The 20,622-nt window shown below is 43.1% G+C and overlaps 1 protein-coding gene across 4 annotated transcripts in view; it reads right to left on the bottom strand.

Moving 5' to 3' along the window:
* Positions 1-105: 105 nt before the first annotated feature.
* CNOT6L (CCR4-NOT transcription complex subunit 6 like) overlaps positions 106-20,622 on the bottom strand; it is a 38,304-nt gene continuing 17,787 nt past the window's right edge. For 2 of the 4 annotated variants that reach the window (XM_075501276.1, XM_075501273.1), the window contains exons 2-12: positions 17,666-17,787; positions 17,011-17,197; positions 16,453-16,538; positions 15,907-15,996; positions 15,015-15,083; positions 12,847-13,004; positions 11,654-11,808; positions 10,000-10,151; positions 8,624-8,848; positions 7,732-7,934; positions 106-7,362 (exon numbers count right to left, since the gene is read on the bottom strand). In XM_075501276.1, coding sequence (XP_075357391.1) covers positions 7,150-7,362; positions 7,732-7,934; positions 8,624-8,848; positions 10,000-10,151; positions 11,654-11,808; positions 12,847-13,004; positions 15,015-15,083; positions 15,907-15,996; positions 16,453-16,538; positions 17,011-17,197; positions 17,666-17,777 — 1,650 coding nt within the window. In that variant the 5' untranslated portion in view covers positions 17,778-17,787 and the 3' untranslated portion in view covers positions 106-7,149. Of the gene's footprint in view, positions 7,363-7,731; positions 7,935-8,623; positions 8,849-9,999; positions 10,152-11,653; positions 11,809-12,846; positions 13,005-15,014; positions 15,084-15,906; positions 15,997-16,452; positions 16,539-17,010; positions 17,198-17,665; positions 17,788-18,055; positions 18,075-20,428; positions 20,448-20,622 lie in introns of those variants that run through there. The other 2 variants (XM_075501274.1, XM_075501275.1) reach the window with 2 other exon arrangements.

The raw sequence follows: 20,622 nt of genomic DNA, 5'->3' as shown, positions 1-20,622 counted from the left end.
AAAGCGTGGCCCAGGGCAGTGGCAAGCTGTGGAAGACCCGGCCGGTCCCCGTGTCCCCCTCCTTCCCGCCCTGTGCTTCTCAGGAACCACAGCAGGGGACAAGAGTGGTTGCAAAAGGGCTGTTTATTGCCTACAGAAGGAAATAAAATTACACAAGTGGGAAGAAACAAGCAGATATTTAGCCCTATCCATCATGTGTGAGCAGTACCCCATCTCCATGGTGCGGGTGTGTGTGTTTAAATTAAAAAAAAAGAAAAAAAAAATTAAAAAGGGAAGAAAAAAAGTAACAGTTGAGGGTTTTGAGGACCTCCCTTTCCCAAGCTGCCCTAAGGTTACAGAAAGGCAAGGCTGCTTAGCTCAGTCATCATCGTTATTTTGTCCAGGCCAGGTCTGTGCAGGGGAGCAGGTCTTCCCCCTGCCTGGGTCCCCGCCGTCCCCACTCGATGGGAATTCGCTTTCTCGGTGAGTTTTTCATTGCAAAGTATAATTACGGCGGGAATCGCACCGTGGCGTGGCGCTTTCTCCAAAACACAAGTTCTTTCAGAGGGAGAGAAACAAAGGATCCTTTTGTAAGAGCAAAGGAGAGAGCTGGAGAGAAGATTTCTTACTATTAATGCTCACAGGAAACACGGAATAAGCAAGGTACTCAAGTTTTTTTGCTCAGGTCTCGGTTGAAGGCTGCTGCTTTTGCAAGCGCGGTGCCTAGGGCTGGTGTCAAACTTTGCAAAGCTGTTTGCCTGGGAGACCTGCCCGGTGCCCACGTCAGGGCTGGCGGGGAAGGCAGCCTCCCCGGGCCCCCCGGCTGGTGACGGTGCTGCAGGCTGCCCCGGGGCAGGCGAGGCAACACGGGGGCCGGGGGCCAGCAGCGGCTCCGGCCTCCGCAAGCAGCAATTTCCCCATCCGAGAGCCCAGCGCGCTCTCAATTTAAAGCGAAGCTACCATTTCCATAAAACGAGACGTAAACCCCCCTAAAATTTTAGCGTAAGCATGGCCGGGAGTGACAGTGCAGCTTCCTCCCTCTCCATGTGCACTTCCATCTTTTGAGGGACAGGACCTTGCGGTTGCAAAGATAACACACAAGAAAGAAATCCAACTAAAAAAAAAACCACCCTGCCCTCCCAAAATAACCAGCGTGAAATGGGGCGGGAGGGGGAGCCCGGGTTCCCATCACCGCTGCTCTGGTCCAGCCTGTGAGTTTATGAATTAAGGGCGTATTTAGCTAACATGGTACACACAAACACTTTAATTGCTCGGAAAACAAACACACGATGCAATAATTAAAAATGGAAAACAAAGCTGAAATCATGTAACATGTCACTTGTAAAGAAAGCCACCATGAGGGTTTGGTTTTTTTTTTGGTTGGGTTTTTTTTTTGCTTTGGAACAAAGACAATTACAGACAAATGCAAACTCAGTAAATGCCTAAATTGTAGGAACTGTTTAACAAAGAGGACAAGACCAAGTACCAGGATCACTCAAACCTTCACCACTCAAACAGTGAGAGATTTTGCAAGCTAAACACACCGTACGATTGCAGAGGGGAGGGAAAAAAAGAGAAAGAGTCATATCACTTGGCGTGCTTTGCCATCAACGCTGTTTAAAACACCCTAAAGTACCAAAGTACCCGAGCGTTTCTCTATCCTCACGCTTATTTTCAGATATACTCCAAGAAACTGTAGTCCTGAAGTCCGTCATCCTCAAGCATAGCCAAACCAGCAAACTTTATCGTCTCTTAATACCTTTTACAGAATCAAATCATTTCTCTTAGGATGAAGGAGTTCTTTGAAGGTGTTAATTTTGTCCCTTTTCTGATCGTGCAATGCCTGTGCCTGCCTCATCCGCTCCGTTTTTTGTCCCTGCTCTCATTTCCTGGAGGAAAAGCAAAGCCATGGTCGGTGTCAGTGCCAAGAGCGGTCACAGGAGAAGATGCTGTATCACTTAGAGCTGTGCCTGGATCTAGAGCCTTATAATCTCCTCCTAAAATTGTTTTTAATCTTAAAGTGAGTTCTTGGCCGATGCTTGGCATAGAGACTTAAGACATGAACGGTTTCTACCAGGTTCTCTTGGGGTTTGTGCCGCCTTTGAACACTGAAGGGTGAGAAAGTACGTGACTATACTTCTGTAATCTTATAAAAAAACTGGTGAGCCGCATAGCACAAGACGCTTTTCCTCACTACGAGATGGAGACACTCAGCTAATAACAGTGTCTATCAGAAAAACCCAAACCTCTCTGCACCTAGGGCTCATTTCTCTTCCGGTCTCTAACCAAGCAGGTCCTCCGCCCCCGTGGGTAAAACCCCTCCAAGACCAAGCACTTCATCTCCTTTTGGGCTGCGCGAAATTAGGCAGGCGAGGTTTTTCAATGCGCGTGCTTGGTGCCGAAACCATACCGCTTCTGAAGCCAAGACGTACTTCGGCGAGTCTTGTATGCTGCCTCGCTTCCTACCGGGCAGTTTTGGTTGCAAAGATGGCCCGGAAAAACATCACACCTCTGTGGTGACCAAGTAGGACAACAACCCGCTGCTCTTTTATGTTGACAGCCTGATTTTAGCTGAAGCACCTCCTGCTGCTGCCTAGCGTACCAGCGTACAAGATACGGATGCGCTTAGATCAGTCATCTCCCCATACGACAGGGAGAGGGTCCTTCCTTAGCTTTAAATCCGGCCTTAGATCTTCATTACCATTACAAAAAAATATCTATGCAGAAGCCAAGAACAGGGGAATCGTAATTACGTACAAAGCTGAGGTCGCTGGGGAGAGGACAACTGCTGTTTGCGATTAAACTCCCTTTTAAACCAGTATGAGGGTGCGTATCACATCTGTGTGATATTTCTAATGCAGGCTATTGATTTGGTTTGGATAGGACTAAAAGACCTTTCACTCCACCCCGCTATGCCAAGTTTCATGCCAAAGGAAGGTTTTGATGCTAGAAGCTGAAAATGCATCGTGGAAATGAAGTAACTGCTGCTGTGTTGCTGGGTTTAAACCCAATCTTCAGACAGTAAACACCAGCAGCCACTTCTGGCTTCTGCTCCTTACCAAGAAGGCGTGAATACTGTGCTCCTGGTCTAGGAATCCTTAAAGTGTTTCCTGAACCCGTCTTCTAAATTAACAGAGAAACTCTGAATTTCAACAAGCCCTTTCGGCTTCCCCCCCGCCACCTCACCAAAACCAACCTCCAGAGAAACAAGTGATATGAACCTTTGAGGTCTCAAATTCTCGCTCACGATTCAGACCTGACGTCTCATGAGCCGGGTGCGGAAAGCCGGTCTCCAAAAGCCCAATATTCAGGATTAGGTGGGAGCTGCAGATGCTCAGCATCTTTGTAAAGTGGGCCTCGGGAGTTCAAGAGCGTGAACGTGGATTTAGGAGTCTCCGCAGCAAAGCCAGCAAGGTGGGAGACCATCAGCCACCCGCAGCGTTACCCGAACGCTGAAGATCACGGTGCGGTTTTGAAGGTACGTTAGGTCAGTGGCAAGTGCTTCTGAAAAGGTTAAGAGTTAAAGATTTTGGCTTTCTAGTCTGTAAAACACAGAACAGCGAGGACTTGGGACTAGTGCAACTTTGAACGTGTCTGCAGACTGCACAGGAGTGGCTTCCAACAGACAGAGAAAGCTTACCGATAAAATGAAATATTTTCTCAACGAATGCTAGAAAGAGACGACAAAAGCTTTTAACGAGGCAAATGGGAAGGAAAGCTGGTCTCAGACCCCATTGTGCCATACCTGACTTCAGCGTGTGGTACGCAAATGTTCACGCTCCTTACATTGAAATAAGGAAACAAAAATATTCAGCTACATTGTACAAAATTCTCTTTTTTTTTTATATATATATACACACACAAAACCCCATATCTAACAGATTTACCATATTGAATTTTAAAAAGTTGCTTGTAGAAGGGTGTTGGATTTTTTTTTCTCTGCTTGCTTTAGGCAGTGCTGTTGCTTAGAAGTTGACACCAGGCACCGTATTTTTGAAAGCAAACCAAGCCAGCGAGGAGCAGTAAAGGACTTAGAGCTTTTTTCCCAGGCGTCAAATGCGAGGGCACTCCGACGTGCTGGGAACCGAGGGTCAGTGATGGAGAGAACGGATGGTTTCCCATCCATCTCTGCTTAAGGTTAGGGATATTTCGCTTCGTATGACTCCCTCTCCCCTAGAAAACACCCTACCGTCAGCCTCCATCTGGGTCAAAAGAAAATTAGCGTCGCCATCTGGATGATGCATATGTTTACCGAAAGGGATCTCATCCTACGCGCGAGGCTGACGGCTGCCTGCTCCCTGCTCCCTCTCTTCTGAGAGCAGAAAATCGCTACGGAGAGCGGCGTTGCTGCTCGGCTGGAAAAAAAGCGCAATCCCCTTACTGCTCCTGCTGGGAAAGGAAAAAAAAAAAACAGAAGGAAAACGGGAAGGGAGCCAGGCATGTGAAAGGCGGGTAAACATGTCCCCGGTTATGTGCATCGGCTGAAACATAAACAAGACTAATTTTTTTTTTTAAATCCAGAGGTTTTGTGCAATGTCTGTTAAAATAACTTTTTTTTTAAAAATCGCACAGCGTAATGGAAGTTCAGAAGTGCATTTCGCAGCAGAGAAAATCCAATTAAACACCTTCCCGCAACAGAACACTTCAAATGGTTAGAAACCAAAGGAAAGTCAGACTTAAGCAGTTTACAATGTTTGCCAGGGTTTGGTTTTTTTTTTTTTCATCCCCATCCTCTCCAACCCCGATATTACAAAAGATTGTTGTTGGTTTTTATTTTTATTAATAAACGGGCTCCTCTGCAGTTCATATACAATCATAGGTGAATTTTAAATTCCATTTTATACAAACATCTCAAAAAATATTGGGAGTGAAGTATGGTAGGAAATATTGCTCACGTTGCTAGTTAACATGCGTGTAGGAAAAGGAGGAGAAGGGTTTGTTAGTGCACACCTCCAGAGCAGAGCACCCCCCCCTCCAAAAAAGATACAGTAGCTGATTACAGAAAGGTAATGTCCACAAAATTAAGTTTTTCATGCTATTCTACTTTCCAGTACTATACTCTCAAATCGCTTTCGCAATTTATCTGCAATGGCCAGGTGTCGAACGCTGAGGTATATTAAAAAAGAGATACCTGCACCTAGAGAAAAATCCGTCTTTAGAAAGGGCTTTTTTTTTTTTTTTTTTTGGTGCTGCACAAAGCAATTGCTGTACAGGAATTTCACCCAGCTACGACCAGTTCCAATTTATAGCAGACAATAGATGACGCCTCCATTTTTTTAGGCACTTCTTTTAAAAGGGAGTTGTCGTTTCGCTGAACCCATGTTTGCGTTCTGTCCCACGCCACCCCTCCCCGGCCCCCAACAAGAGTCAGGGAACAGCTTCTACTCTAGGTCCAATTGATTATTTTTTTTTCCCCTCTGGATAATTTCCTATGTATAAAACGACAAAGGAAATGTTTAATTAAAGAGTAGAGGAACAGCCTGACTTAGTTTTGCAAGACAGAAGATGGCTCCTTAGTATTTAAAACTAATTTCACAATTTAAATTTGACTTTTTAAAGTATACGAATGAGACATAAATATAGGCTATCAATCTGTTTAAAAATTTCATTCACATAATGGAAAATTTTTTCATTTATTAAAAATATCACATTTTGAGACTAGAAACAGTAAAGTGCATGAAAAGTTTAAAATATAAATTCAAGAAAATCTTATAGCAGCAAAAAAGCAGAATAAAGAAAAACTTAAAAACACAGACACAACCTTTTCCTATCACTGTGCCATTTTTTTTTTTAAACATTAAGCAGCCAACCAATTTTTCAGAAAATTGCATTATGTTTAATGCCTCTTGAGGCACAAGGTTTTGAACTGGCCACCTAGAGCATAAAAAGAAAAAAAAAAAAAAAAAAGATTTCCAACACATCCAAAGAGCATTAACAGTTGGGAATGAACCAGCAGCTTTTTAATTCAACCCTGACCGACAACAGGAAAGAAAGATTATTAAAAAAGTGTGATGGTTATTTGGCAACTAGGGTCAGGAAAAATAATCCAAGGAATGATTACGGCTACTGCTCGCTCCCCCAGTGAAAAAAGCATGCCGACAGCTACTCCGCGTGCCCTTCGGAGACAGAAGTAAGATCATTTCCAGCGGCTTTTTCCTGTAACCTACGCTTAAGCATTTAATCCCAAGTTTCCCATCTTTGCAACCGAACTTCGGAAAAGGGAACCTAGGACGGATTTGCAACTTCTTTCTTCACCCGGAACCCAAACGCTCGCAACGGCTCGCTTCAAGTGCAATTTCTTACCATGTCTAAGTCCTGCTCCCAAACCGTGCTGCTGAACAGCGTGTCGCCCTGGCTTGCCGAAGCAGAGAGGCAGCTCTGTTTCACAGAGGTCCTTTGGATCCCTGCGTATCTCGCCCAGAGAGGACCGAGTTCTTCAGAGCTCCGGAAAAAAGTCACCATGGCGTCTGCTGAGCAAGCGATCTATACACAGCATTAAACGCTCACCTGCAAAGTCCTGTGAGACATAGCTTTGCTGGAAATTTTGTTGTAAATGAAATTGCATCAGGAGAATTTAGACCTCGAATTTTATCACGGATATTAAGCCATCTTTGGTTTTCTAACAGTAGTTAGACAAGGGGCAGGGCCACACTGCTAATCATTTATAGTCAGGTATTAAGTGCTTCGCTAATGTGCAAAATTTATTTTGGATGCAGAGTTCAGTCTCCATTTTGGGTTGAAACAAACAGTATTTCTAATATTCTTCCTACAAAACAAGCATTTCTATTTTTGTTTTTCTTTCTCCTAAAAGGTTGGCTCATTTTGCCACGTTCTGGAAAAAAGCATTATCTTGAAATATGTTAATAAGCAAGTTTTTAATTTCATTTGTCCATTTATAAGTGCAGCTTCCTACCGAAAAGAAAAAGCTTGCCAGTTTAAAAAAAAAAAATTAAATTAAAAACCTGGAAAGGGAATAATACTTTGGTTCCAGCCCTAGTGCCAAATGATACCAATATGCACCAAAATGTGCAAAATCTCATATCAAACACATAAGGAAAGGAGCTTGAAGAAGCAGCTTAAGGTTGGCCATACTTCACTCCTATATACTTTGATTTACAACTGTACAGGTCCATAACAACAGGTCCTTGCCCTCAAAGGGGCAGGGCTCCACTACCTCCTGTTAGGCAAGTGCACACCGTTGACAAGAGGCAGGAGCGGAGGATGGAGTTCGAGTTGTGTTAACAGTGAGAAGTGGTCTGAAGGGATGTGAGGGTGTGGACACCCAGTGATGTTGTTGTCAACCAGCCACTGAGGGTCCAAAGGCCCCAGGACACCAAGCACGTTCATGTGAGTGTTGGAATAGAAAATGTAGTCAATCACACCCTAGGGAGAAAGAGAAACACGACAGTGAGAACAGACCTCGCTTCTGGCAACCTGAACTCGACTGGCTTCTGGCTGCAATTCGCAGGAAGAGGCACAGCGCTGGAATTAGGGTAAGAAACGCCTGTGGCGTTTTGCGTTCAAAGCGCTGCATCCGTTCTCATTAAGTCACTGGCCAGAGCCAGGTCGGAAGCTTAAAAACACCAGCAAATCAAGGATTTGTGTGCGGTAGGAAAGCGTCCAGCGAGTGTAGGAACCAGTGATGAAGCACTTACAGGAACAAAGAGAAAGACAGCCAATGGTCAGAAAATTAAGACAGCATCCTGGGGAGACCAGGTCAATGTCTGCCATTTCAGAAAAATCGCTGCTTACTTTGAAATCAAAAGTGTAATTGGTGTAAGGCATCAAGTTGTTTTCATAGGCGCTCTTGAGTTGGAAGCCATGTGTAATTCTTCCTTCAGAAGCCCCGTTTTTTCCATTGCCACTGAAGTTCATGAGACACTCGTTATAACGCAACTCCTTGAAGTCCTTGTGGTTGTCAGCTACTATGCCATTGCTTAAGTATTCCACTACACCTGTTTGCAAAGGAAAGGATTCAGGGAGTTGCTTTAAAATACAACGTTCGGGGAACGTTGGCCTCCGAGTTAAAAACCAAAACACCAACAAGACATCCCATGAGATTCGAAAAGAGCTTTCCATCTAAGGGGAAATCTACCCAGCAGCTGTCTTGTCCAGGTCTGAGCCGTACACACCTTGCTGACACACAGCCAGGGAGCTGAGGCTCTCCAGCGGTTTTGAGACCATTTTTTGAGGATTACAGCAAACCCAAAGTACCTGTACTGTAGTACGCACGTGACGGGGTGCTAGAGGCAGCTTTCGTACATATACCTGATATTACAGTATCGAATGTCATAATTACTCAAGCAAACCCGTCTCCTTAGAAAGTTTTCACGTTCCATCACGAACTCACGTCTTTCCTACTTATTATTGCTGCTCAAGGCATGGGTATTTATTTAACGATTTATTTAAGATCTATTTGTGCTTTTCTACGTCTTTGTAGCGCGTACCACGGATCACGAAAAGCAGTCTACTCAACCAGAGGACTTGCATTCTCTTCAGCCAGATTTTGAAAGACAGCTGTTACTGAAAAGGTTTCATCCATACCTACCCAGGGAAGTGCAAACCGCCCCATCGCCCTCAGAGGAAAAAAGGATTCAAACGTTCTAAAAAGGTAAGTTAAAAATTAAGCCAAAAGCAGTCTTACCTGAATCAGGCAATGAGTTGAGATCCGCACACAGCACCAGAGGGATAGAGTTAGGATCTGCTGTTGGGCTACCGGGCCTGCCTGAGGCTTTCTCGAGGATATTTTTCAGTTCCGAGACAAACATCATAGTCTGAATAAGTTTCACATCTGAGTATTCGGGGTCCCAGTGCATGTGGGCATTGGCCACAATAAGCAGCTGTTTGTCCACATGAAGCGATTTCATACCTAGATAATGAAATATGTTTTTATCAGTGAAAGGCTGATCGTGTGAATGCAGCAGGTTCCCCCGGTTAACATTCAGGGTCCAGCTACTAAGGACTCCAAGTCAGACACACCAATAGATGGATGTACTTTCGTTGCTGGAAAAAAGGCATTATCTGAACCACTACTCCTTTCTAAATTAGCAGCATTTACATAATATTACATGACTAAATCTCTCCAACATAGGAAAGAAATAGCCAGCATAATCAGATACCGTTACAATTGCATTCCTCCTCTACTGCTCAAGTGGTCATCACTTGACCGTGCACCAGTGTTCAACATTTAAGGCACGACGGAGTTTTCTGACTCTTAGCTGCCACGGTACGGCAAATTGTTCCCTTGGGAAAAAACTCAAACCTGCTTAAATGAATGCAGGATGAACCTGGCTACCGCAGAGTGCTATAGCTGTTTTTACTATTTATCTGAGAAGCAGTACTCTGAAAGACGGGGCAGAAAGTCACAGGCAGCTCCTTCCAGTCCTGCAATTCAGACATTCTGCTCCTTTGAAGGGTACACTGGAAACAAGCGATCAAAAAAACCAGACACGTAGACAGAGCAGGGTGGCAATTTTAAGTATGTTGAAATTGTCTACTGCATCTGATCAAACTTAATGAAAATGTGACAGTCACTCAATCAAGTGGCATGAAAAGATACCCGATAATCTCCTTCTTCCACATCAGTACATTAGCACTGTCATACAATCACTGGGGGAGGATGGAAGGATTCAATCAAGGGGAGAAAAAAGAGAGTTGAAAATAGAAGTTGAACGTTACCAACAACTATTGGTAAGAGCATATGCGTGTAAACACACTGACCTTGGAAAAGCTTAATTCTTCAAGTAGAATTTAACAGAATAAGTAAGCAGGGACAAAAGCTTGAAAGGAGAAGAGTTGCAAGTGCAACCAGACCATGAAATCATGTCATCTACGCCCTGTCTTAGCCACCGATGGGCTATCACTTCTCAAATTAGCCCGGTGAACAGCGTTTACTCATCTGCGAGTATTTGGTTACCACCACCAATGGCGATAATATTCTAGAGAGCCGTATTACCTAAAGAGTAACTCAGGCCTTTACGTGGAACTGAATATCAATGAGAGAACCACGGTCATACTCACTTGCTCCAAATAATTCTTTGTGCACCTCCAACACCACGGCAACTCCGATGTTGTCCTTTGTCATCACTCTGTTTAACATAGCTTCTGAACCTTCAGAGTTAGCCATTGCCACCTGGTTGAACTCCACTGTATGCTTCTGCACCAGCGTAAATCTGATTAAACAAAGAGAATCGCGTGTGAACACGTGTGACATACAGCTCCGTGAAAAGACATGGTTTCTATCTGCGGTTTAGTCTGAAACATGGTTTCAGTCTACCACGTCCAAGGAGAGAGCCTGCGGGACCAGGTAAGCCACATTTCTTTTGTCCTCTCGTTTTATAGAACTAAAAACAGTTTTAAGGAATATTCCCCCAGTCAGGATAGAGCTCTCGGTCTGGCAAGTGAGATACTCCCAGGGGAGACGAGATACCTGGGGCTGAGGAAGTGTTTACTTGTTTCAGCCTAGCACTCTGAGAGGACTATTCAGAGCAACGCTCAGCAGTTATCCCACCTCCTCAGGGGTGTTCAAGGCAAAAAATTAAGATGAGATGGTAATTAAAGGCTTGCCTTTTACTTTGGGCACATGCATTATTAAAACACAGCTTCTTTCAAACCACTAGCTACCACCATTAGTTTTGTGAAATTGGTTTTTCATTCTTTTTCAGCCTGAGGATGCCTGAAAACACCTTGCTTCAGGACAAACTGAAGGCTACCTATTGAAAGAGGTTTTTTTGGGGTTTGTTCTCTCAGAAATTAAAAAAAGAAGTATTAATAGCAAAAAAAAAAGAGGTTTTTTTCTGTTTTTTTAACTGAGAGCGCCAGAGCATAATAACCAGTTCTGTATATATCCTTGTTAGTATCAAGGTTTGAAGGTTTGAAAAACATCAGTTGTTTGTTTTCACAGACTTCCTCTATTCAAAACCAGTGGAGTTGTTTTTATACATGATCTGAAAGGCGCATTTTTGTTTCTGGAAGCAATGAAAACTCTGAAAGGGAGCTAAAGCCTTGCGAAACTTCCATTCTAATTACTGAAAACTGTTCTGAGGGAATATTCAGAGGGATACTCGGTGTGGTACAACCCGTGAGCAGTTTACACAAACGAGAAGCGTGAATGCCAGCACCTCTCCTCCCTTCCCAATAGTTTGATGCTTTTAGTGTAGCAGAACTTTTTGGATCAGGTATTCAATAAGTAACGTTTTGATTCATAAAAGCAGAGAATAGACTGTGATCCTTTGGCAGTAATACCTCTTTTAATACCTGAAGATTTAATACCTGAAGATTTAATACCTGAAGCGCAGCTTATAGATCTTTAAAGATTAACCTTAGAGGGGTGAAACTTCTGTCAAGCAAGGCAAAAGTTTGTAGAGGAGGTGAGATATTTATTAGATCTGCCAAAAAATGCACAAATGAAGCATATAAGTTTTTACTCATACTAGCTCTCCTGCAACTTCCATGCTTCTGAAGAGATATCTTTGTTCATAGTCTGAAAGGAATGGAAGGACTCTGTTGCAAATAGAGCAGCAAAAGGGAAGGGAGGATCATTCTTTGTAGTGAACTTTATCTGTTGTTTTATAGCACAGTACTTTGGTTAGCATGCGCCCTGAGAGAGGAAAGCTTTCAGATCTAAATCAAGCGGGCTGTAATGCATTTTTAAAAAGCTGCTTCTGCCCCTTACTTTTCAGTTTTGAAGAATATTGCACAGCCATCCACATGCTTTTTCTCCTGCTCAGACATGATTTTGGCACGTGACTTTGGAGAAAAGAATCCATCGTATCCTCGTTCTTTCAAGGCTGGCAGAAAAAGGGTGAAGTATTGCTCTGTTTCCACTTCCTGGAATGGAACACAAATACCTTAGGCTAACGAAGTCAAGTAAACCCTGCCTATAGCTGTACGGCAACTTGGGCCTGCCTTGGCTTGCAATCAGCAGCTCTCACCAAAGCAAAAAGCTTCTGTTTGCACAAATCATGTCACTTCCTAGATTAATGGCCTGCTGGAAACAGATTTGCATTCCTGGATATCCTGGAATTCCCCCCAAAAGGGAAAGTGACAGGTGTATTTTGAATAGCAATAGATTACACCTGATATTTTTTACATCTGAATGCGGATACCGTCCTAGGTTAAAAATTCTGAGAGGTCAATAGGTATCCAGCAGCAATTAATATTTAGTCTGGAGAGCTCTTTGGCACAAGGGTCTCTCGCTGTTCTGTAACAATACATTTTCTTTGTAGTAACATTTGGTCTCCAAGAGGATTTCAGAGGTTGATCTCTTGAGGTTTTCAGACCAAGGTAACTACTCCCTTCTTGTGCAAGACTTTTGCCTACCAGAACTTGCTTAAAAAATGAAAGATCAATTTAAAGGCAGAAGCGTTCCACTGTTCTAAACATCGGCAATAAATTTCTAGTAACACAGCAGGATACATGTACCAATGACAATCGTATTTAACTTCAACCATGAGAGTCTCCTTGTTTGCCAAGGAGAGTATTTTTGAGACTTTAACTTCTGTACCAAGCAGGAATGCGCTAGGAACAGTGGCATTCCGGGTTATAGCATTCGACATTCCCTTCTGCAGTAAACCCTGTACATGCAGAGGGAGAATATTTAGGATGCTTATCTGAGGGGGGAAAAGACCCAGATCTTCCAATGCAAATTACCTACTAATTTAGCTAATTTTATCTCACTTACTTTGTCTCGTTTCATAAAACACAAGCCAACGTGTAAACAAGGAGCTGTGCACACAGTTTGTATTGGTAAGCCCCAGAATTTGTTAGCAAGCAGGCGAATACGGTGTTTTCAAGGGAGCATTTCATTCTAAAGGTGGAAGTTAATGTTTTCTGTTTCTGATGAAAATACAGTTATTTTCCAGTTACCTGAAGACTAATGATATCTGCATCACAGTTGACGATTTCTTCCATGATTCCCTTTTTTCTGTACTCCCAATTGAGCGCCCAAGATGGGCAGTAGCCATAGAGCTGCCGGGTGGCGTATTTATCACACAACACATTGTAACACATGACTGTGAATGAAGCTGGAAGGAAGGAAAGAAAGGGAAAGGTTATCGGCCTCTGAGGATTGCAAATGCTGAACTTATTCAAGCCAAAATACTGAATCTTACATGGTCTATTCTGGAGGGCCTACTGAACACAAGTCAGGGGGCTTATTCCACTGAGCGTTTCATGAGCAGGAGTAAAAAAGGCCCTGCTGAGCCTGCAGTTACCATGTAAGGCTAAACTCTTCCTGAAGAAAAATCAGCATTACTACCAAAACGAGACAGCGTCATGTGCGTAACAAAGCAATACAATCCCATTTTGCAGTCAATTCTTTATTATCTTTGAGGATGGGGGAGATCTAAGAGTCAGCAGCAATTAGGAACAGTCTCTCTCTGGATTTGGGGGTAAGGAGAGGGAAAGTAGCAGCCATTTCAGTGATGGAGTCAAAACCCAGTATTTATTGCATGCGGTGCCTTGATAGAGCAACTTAAGCCTGAAGTGACATGTACAGTTCTAAAGCAAAAGCAAAACCAAGCTGCTAAAGAAGCTGTTGCTATGTCATGATACCACAGCATCAGAGAGAAATGCTGCTTCAGAACGCTTCATTTTTAGGCAGTCTGATTCCAAAACATTTGTACAATCCTCCTAGCACCTGTACAGCATTTCTAAGTTGTATCAAGCTGTATCTGTCTCTGTCAAGTCTAAGGGGGAGAGAGAGGTCCAGGTGAGGGCAGGGAAGGGAAGGAGAAATGAAGTCATAAATTAGCAAGCACCTAATACATTATTTGGTTGCATTTTTGTTTTTTTAAAGAGAGAAGTCAGCACGCAGCTCATCAGATCATTCAACTTGAAACACACTTCTTTCACACACACAGACTTCTCAGCTCCATTAGATTTTACACCAATTAAAAAAGATGGGTAAAGTCAACATCCTAGCACCATGCCCCTGGGAAAAGACTGCTCATATTTGCAGGGAAAGAAGTGAGGTTTTATAATGAGGCTACCCCACAGCTGTATTTTTTTATACTCGTAGTCAAGGAAGATTTCCGCTGTTCAGTTGTTCAATTTTATAATAACAACCAATTGGCTTGTTACAGTTTCTACCGTGAAATATTCCACAGCTCGCTTGCCTAACACTATGCTTTCTAATGACTTCTGAATTCTGTTTCTGCTCAGGAAGTTTGATTTAAAAAATAAAACCAAAGGCCGTAAAGCTCCACTGAGATACTGATTTGTAAGGGAATTGGAAACAGAAATGCAGAACTTAACTGTTGTGGTGGCTTACAGGACTTTTGGCATTTCCTGTTTCTTCCTATTTTTTTTCTGGTTGTTTGTTCTTTAATATAAAAAAAGTGACAGATCATCTTAACTGCAACATTAGCCTGCCTAACACACAACCGAGTTAAGTTTTGAAGACCTGCCATCTTCATGCTTCTAAAAAGAAAAAAGTGTAAAGGACTGCCACGTTATTCTTGCCAGTTATTAATCTGACCTTCTGCAATAACAATATTAGCATTTTTCTTCTTTATACAAGCTCACGGATGCTTTTGGAGGGCTACATTTGGGATGCGCAGGGGAAGAAGAGCCTGAAGAAATGCTGCCTCTTGCACTTTACCAAAAGCAACAATAGAGGGCATTAAACTAACTTCAGTACCAGGCACTCCAGGGGTTTGCTTGCAGATAGGGACTTCTCAAAGTCTCACTTCAGTCAGCCTGTGCATGGACACGGCATTGGTATACAGTTATTTTGCAGTTCTTATTATTTCTGAGAAACGAATTTTTTTAAAAAAGCTCTTTTGCTTGGGCATCAGTGGCTGGACCAGTTATGAAAAAGCCTAACATGGAAAAGAAATGACCGGCATCCCATTCAAATTACAAAAATGGTATTTAAAGCATAGCTGTATGTTAATTGTTTTAGTACAAATGAACACAAATTGCTATTTTCCATCTGATCCATGTAAGGCTGAAGACCTCTCTGAAAATAAAGCCAAAGAAAAGGTTTTCAGCGCATCATTGTGTGAACATAGGGAAGAGAACCACAGATTTACCTGAGGGCAGAATTTGGTCTCGTTCTTTTAAAGTAATCCATGGCCTTGGAGGCAGCTGCTCTGGATGAACTAAAAAAAAATTTTAAACAGTGATTAACTCAGGGTTTATACTTGTAAGTTACAATTTCCAAGTCAAAATGATGACTGAATAATCACGTTCCATACTGTGCTTTGCAACCCCAATTCCCCAAGTCTTTTTACGCTCTGGGGAGGCAAAAATCATTTAAATGGCTAGCTACAGTAAGAGCAAATTTGTCAGTTGTAAGATTCACGACTATTTTTGTCTCTTGCTTTCAAATCTAGAAGCACCACCGAAATACTCCTGCACCTTGAATATACTGCTGAAGAAGGAGGGGTAAATCCTGTAGCGGTTCAGACATCCTAGACTCCCCTTCTCCAAGAACCTCACCCTATATCCACCATTCCTGCAACGTTTTAACTTAGTAGACATCAAGCGGCAAAACAGAAAGCTCAGTTACAGAACCACGAAGCAGGATTTAAGTCAGGTGCTGGATATTCTTAATCACTTTGGTATTTCCAGATCTAAATTTGACATTCTGCTTGCATTTGGATTATAATTTCTAGTGGAAAGTATCAAAATGGCTTCAGCAAGGAAGACTTTGCACTTTGTTGGTAACTGAAGGGTTTCAAACGGAACAGTGGGAACAACTGGCTGTAACATGGTAACATGGGAAAAGCTTAGGCATGTCAACCTCTTCCACTGGGTGCAAGCGTGTGGTTGTGTGTATGACTGGAACCACTTGACAAAAACGCGAAAGCAGTTAGAAAATACTCTCCCTTCAGTGGTTCAGATTCTTGTTTTAGCAGTAGATACTGTCAGAAATGCATGCTTGTAAACCACTTTTGTCAATCAGATTTGTAGGGCTGTCACCTGCTAGATTGTCAAGCATGTAGTTCAGTAGCTTTCGAGTTCCGTCTGGATCCTGGTAGAGGCTGAGAATATCTTGTGATAAAGGATTGCCTGCCAACAGCATAAAACAACAACTGTGTGATTAGCTGCCTGACTTTCTTGAGGCTTTCCAACCAAAGAAAATCTCCCATAATGAGAACAGACAAATTGACTCAGAAGATATTTAGGTTGCTTAACTTGGAACTGTGGAATACCACAGTAACAGATGCTATAGAAATAGCTAGCACACATAGACTTTCTTCCTTCGACTCACCTCAATCAATAACACAGCACGTTAAAGGGTTTATTTACCTATCTACAGATTTGAAAGAGGCTCGTAAGGAAGTTTAATAGCATTAAAAAAGACAAGCATTGTTTTCCAAACTGGCTGGTCATTTTTGCTACAAGCTTAGTACCTTAAATAAACTGTAAGAAAATGTTGATGTAATACACAAAGCTTTTGAGCCCAGCCCCCCCAGTAATTCAAGAGTACTCCTAGGAATATTTAACTGTAAAGAACTCACTCACCTTTCAAACCTAGGGTTTGTAGCTGGAAGAGCCGTCCAAGTTCATAAGGCAAAACCCGTAACAGATTGTTATTTAAAAGCAATTCCCTGCAGCAAATGCAAAAACAGTTTTGATAAGTATCACTTCAGAAGAAAACTCTTAAAGCGCTATATGCTGCTCATCTTCAAAGATGACACTTTTCACCCTGAATTTTTTTCTATTATGGAAAGATATGCCAATCTTCCCATTTGAAAGCATGACCAAAATACTTTCATTAGGAAAAAAAAAGCCACAAAACCCCCAAAACGTAAAATTAAATCAGGGAGAATTTAAACAGCAAGCAATCACCAAGTCTCAAAGAATGCTTCAGAGCAGAAGACTACATGGCTTATGGACATGTATCTGTTGAGATCAGAAAAGAAGGGTAATGAACCCAAAAGTAATTAGAATTGAAGTGCTGCACCAATCTTGAATTTTTCAGAATTAGTTTAAATACAAGAATGGAAAGCAAAATAAAACTGTCAGTCCCAATCCTAGAATATAGATTTTTGAAAAGTTAACCAGAATAATTTCTCTCACCTGAGAGATACCATGTTTCCTAGTTCTGCTGGTAAACTTCTGAGTTTGTTGGATGACAGATCCAGGTAAACCAGATTATGAAGCTTGGCAATATCAGGTGGAATGCGAGTAAGATTATTGTCATTGAGGTGCAGAGCAGTCAAGTGCGTCAGCGACCAAAGTGACGTACTTAAGCTCCGCACTCTACCTAAAAAAGAAAAGCAAAGAACCACCTCTTCAGTCAGGTTTGCACTCTCAAACCATCAGATACAAACTATGGGGGATGTCAGAATATGGGATTTCCAGTGCGGAAACCCTACCGCTTCACTGGAACACTCAGTGACACTTGCGGAAGATACTTTCATGTATCTTTTCTATGAGCAGACTTTAAATAACTACCTAACCCTCTCATTTAAAAGGATAGAGCAGAGGTACAGTTCTAGGGAAGCAGATGTGCTACCCCAAAACTCGCGTCCAATCTGCGTTGGTGTTTTAAATCAACTGGACTGAATGTGAGCCAGGCAAGCTCGAAGGCAATCTGGTAAGTCAGTTACTCCTCCTCCCCCAACTCAGAAAAACTGTTTTCACAACAGGATCCCCTATCTGAAAGCGGCTGGTGCGATTCTGGGGCACCGACAACTCTGCCGAACCAAAATTCAAAACCAAATCAACTCACCCGAGATCTCTAATTCAGCCCAGTGCGACTTCTTCCCGTTGGCTACCTCTTCTGCTGACATGATGGTGTAAATTCTGCGAGGATCTGGAGGATCATATTTTTCCTTTGGCATCCCTGTTAGTCTGAAAGACCATCACAACCATTACCGTCTGCCACTCGACAACATTTCTTCCTTTCTAGCCTGCCAGGAGATTACCTTCCCCAGTGACACTCTGCAAAAACACATGCCCTGGAGTTTATGTACAATAAATGCTATGCTGATGTCAGCCCAACTGCCCCCAGCGCATGGAGTTAAGCAGATGCTCAGACCTTTGCAGAATACGGGCCCGTAACGGAAAAGGGCACTTCTTCCTACAAAGTTTGGTTTTCTGCAGTCATCCGCAGTGTTACCTTGTACTGCCCCGATGCAGACTTTCTGGATTTCCTAGTTTATCCCCCAGACTGAAGCGTAACCTACGTCATCGCTGAGTTATTTGCTGTGTGCAGAACCTGCAGACAAGATGACAGCGTTTCGCTATTCACGGCGAAAGCAAACGGATTGCTCCCTCCTGTAGTTTTCCCAGGGAACCAACGATTGAAGGGAAGGCTCTTCTCTTTGCTTTTACAGCAATTATTTTCAACATACAAAGTCCTACTTTTGCAGTCCTCTTATACAAGACTTGAAATTGCAGTCTGAAGGGGAATTAGCTCAATTTTTCCATTAACTATCTAGCTTTTCTGTTTTGTGCTTTTTCGTGCTCAGTATCAGTCAAGACCTTTTTACTCCTAATGGCATAGGAGACATAAAACGAGCTCAGGTAAAATTCTCATTAGCTGTTCTTATGCATACAGGGCTTCAGCCCAGTCCAATACTTTAATATCAGATGCACTCATGTCTTAAGGGTGAGCTTGTGCGCACACAAATTCAACTGATCTCATTTTCCAGATTCTTGTCAGAAGAGAGCTCCGATGTCCCATTCAAAAAACATACACTTTCCAGATGACACGGGGAGAAGTTTTCCTCTATACCTCCCCAGACTATTGTGCTGAGAAAGACTCGGGGGGGAGAGGGGTTGTTTGGTTTAAAAACATAAGGTTAGCTGAATTTGCTGCTCACTGGTCTTTTCCTCCCCAGACGCACAACATACACAAACCTTGATTTTCCACAAATCAAAAGCAGCTGGTCTGCAGGATGCATTTTTTCCCTCGTACATACATCTCTACTACCACTGGCTGCAATAGCTGTGAAGCTCTTAACTATAACTCGTTTGGTTTGCTGAACTGACAAGACAGAGAACTATGAAGAATTTCAGGAAACTAGTTCAGGGTTGTTTTTTTTTCAGCTAGTCCAACTAAACAAAGATCAGACGTCCCCTTTAGGAGCTTAAAGTACTGCAGTTTTTTCCAGCTGATGCAGACAGCCGAAACAGCGTTCTGGCATTGCACAGGAGCAGGAGTTGTCAGGGCTGTCCCCTGCGAAGGGTCTCAGTTACAGGTCTGGTGCTTCCTTCCCCGATGAACGCCCAAGGAAATTCCATTCACACTGAATTAACGCTCCCTGTTGCAAGCGCAGGGCAGATGCAAGCCCCACATCTAATTATAGCTGACTTCTATCTACAGGTAAAGTCATACGGCGAGGAAAGCTACAGGGTAAGAGGATTCTGTGCTCACGCTGCTCAGCTGCAGCAATTCAGTTCGAGGCGATGAATGAAACAGATTACTTAAGGACACAGGATTAGACCTGAAATCCTTCGATCCTCGTTTCAGAACCCCAAAATCGGGAACGGTACTTCCCGACACAATCAGAGTTACAGGCTATGCCTCGGGAGTGCTAAATCTCCGGTGCTCAGGGTTTGCTGGATTTATCTTCACTGTTAAATACGTGCATGTGCAGAAGCAGGGAGCAGCCCTGGCCCCAAGAACAGATTCCTCACGGCCCCTGCCGAGAGCCACAAGAGCCCTATTTCACCTTTTCTCCTGGGCATCCTTGCCCTTAGACACGTATGAAACTAATCCACATTCCAGCGAGTCTCGACTCGGCTCTTCCTGGATTTTGCTAGACCCCTGGAGCCGACCAGAGCCATCCAGCAGAGCCGTGAATCGCTGCCGAGACGGGGGGCCAAGACCCGAGCATTGGGAGAGCTTGCAGTCCCTGGCAGCTGCGGCGAGCACGGTCCCAGTCCCGACGCCTGCGAGAACACGCATCGCAACGCTACCGCACTTTGTATTAAAGCCTAATTGCCTCGAGTAGCACCGAGTGTATTATCTAGCATGCTACTCAATACACATTTTACGTGATATACACTCGAATCAAGACCACAGTCCTAGCGTTTCGGACACGGCATAAATGGAGCGAGTCTGTCCGTGCCAAAAAGCAGCAAGCTAGTTTTGCAGCAAGTCAAGCTGTCACGTCATTGTCACAGAGTTACCTGCAATGATCCTTTAACAGAAAATGACATTTCACTACCTGGCAATATTTATTTCATTTGCAAGGCACACTGCAGATTAGAAGGGGGAAACCTAAAAGCTGGGTGGTGAAAATCAAGCAGAATACCAACAAAGGTTTAAGCGTTTATGGCAGAAGAGAGTTTTTTGGATCTTTAAGTCCTAATCATCAAACATTTGAACTGACCCAGGATGGATCTTCATTTTGCTTTTTAATCTGTCGTATCTTAAAACAATTCATACTTCTACCACATCTGGACCTAGGACATCGCAAACTTTGCTGTCCAATACTTAGCACCAGCATTTGGGTGAATGCTCTGTGAAACACGCTGTGCTTACCGGGTCTTCACATTCTTGTTTTCTGCAGCACAATATTATAGTAGTATCAGACCCCAGGCAGATTCAAATTTCAGTTTCTGCATACTGAAACTCCTCCCTGCCCTGCATACTGCTGGCAAAAGCTTTGGCCACGGTTGCTTCCTATGGGCTTCTCAAGGTGCATTTCCAGCTAAAAAAGCAAGCGGAAAATTATT

This window comes from Mycteria americana, chromosome 4 (assembly GCF_035582795.1).
Source record: "Mycteria americana isolate JAX WOST 10 ecotype Jacksonville Zoo and Gardens chromosome 4, USCA_MyAme_1.0, whole genome shotgun sequence".
NCBI lineage: Eukaryota > Metazoa > Chordata > Aves > Ciconiiformes > Ciconiidae > Mycteria > Mycteria americana.
This window is presented reverse-complemented; position numbering and strand designations above follow the sequence as displayed.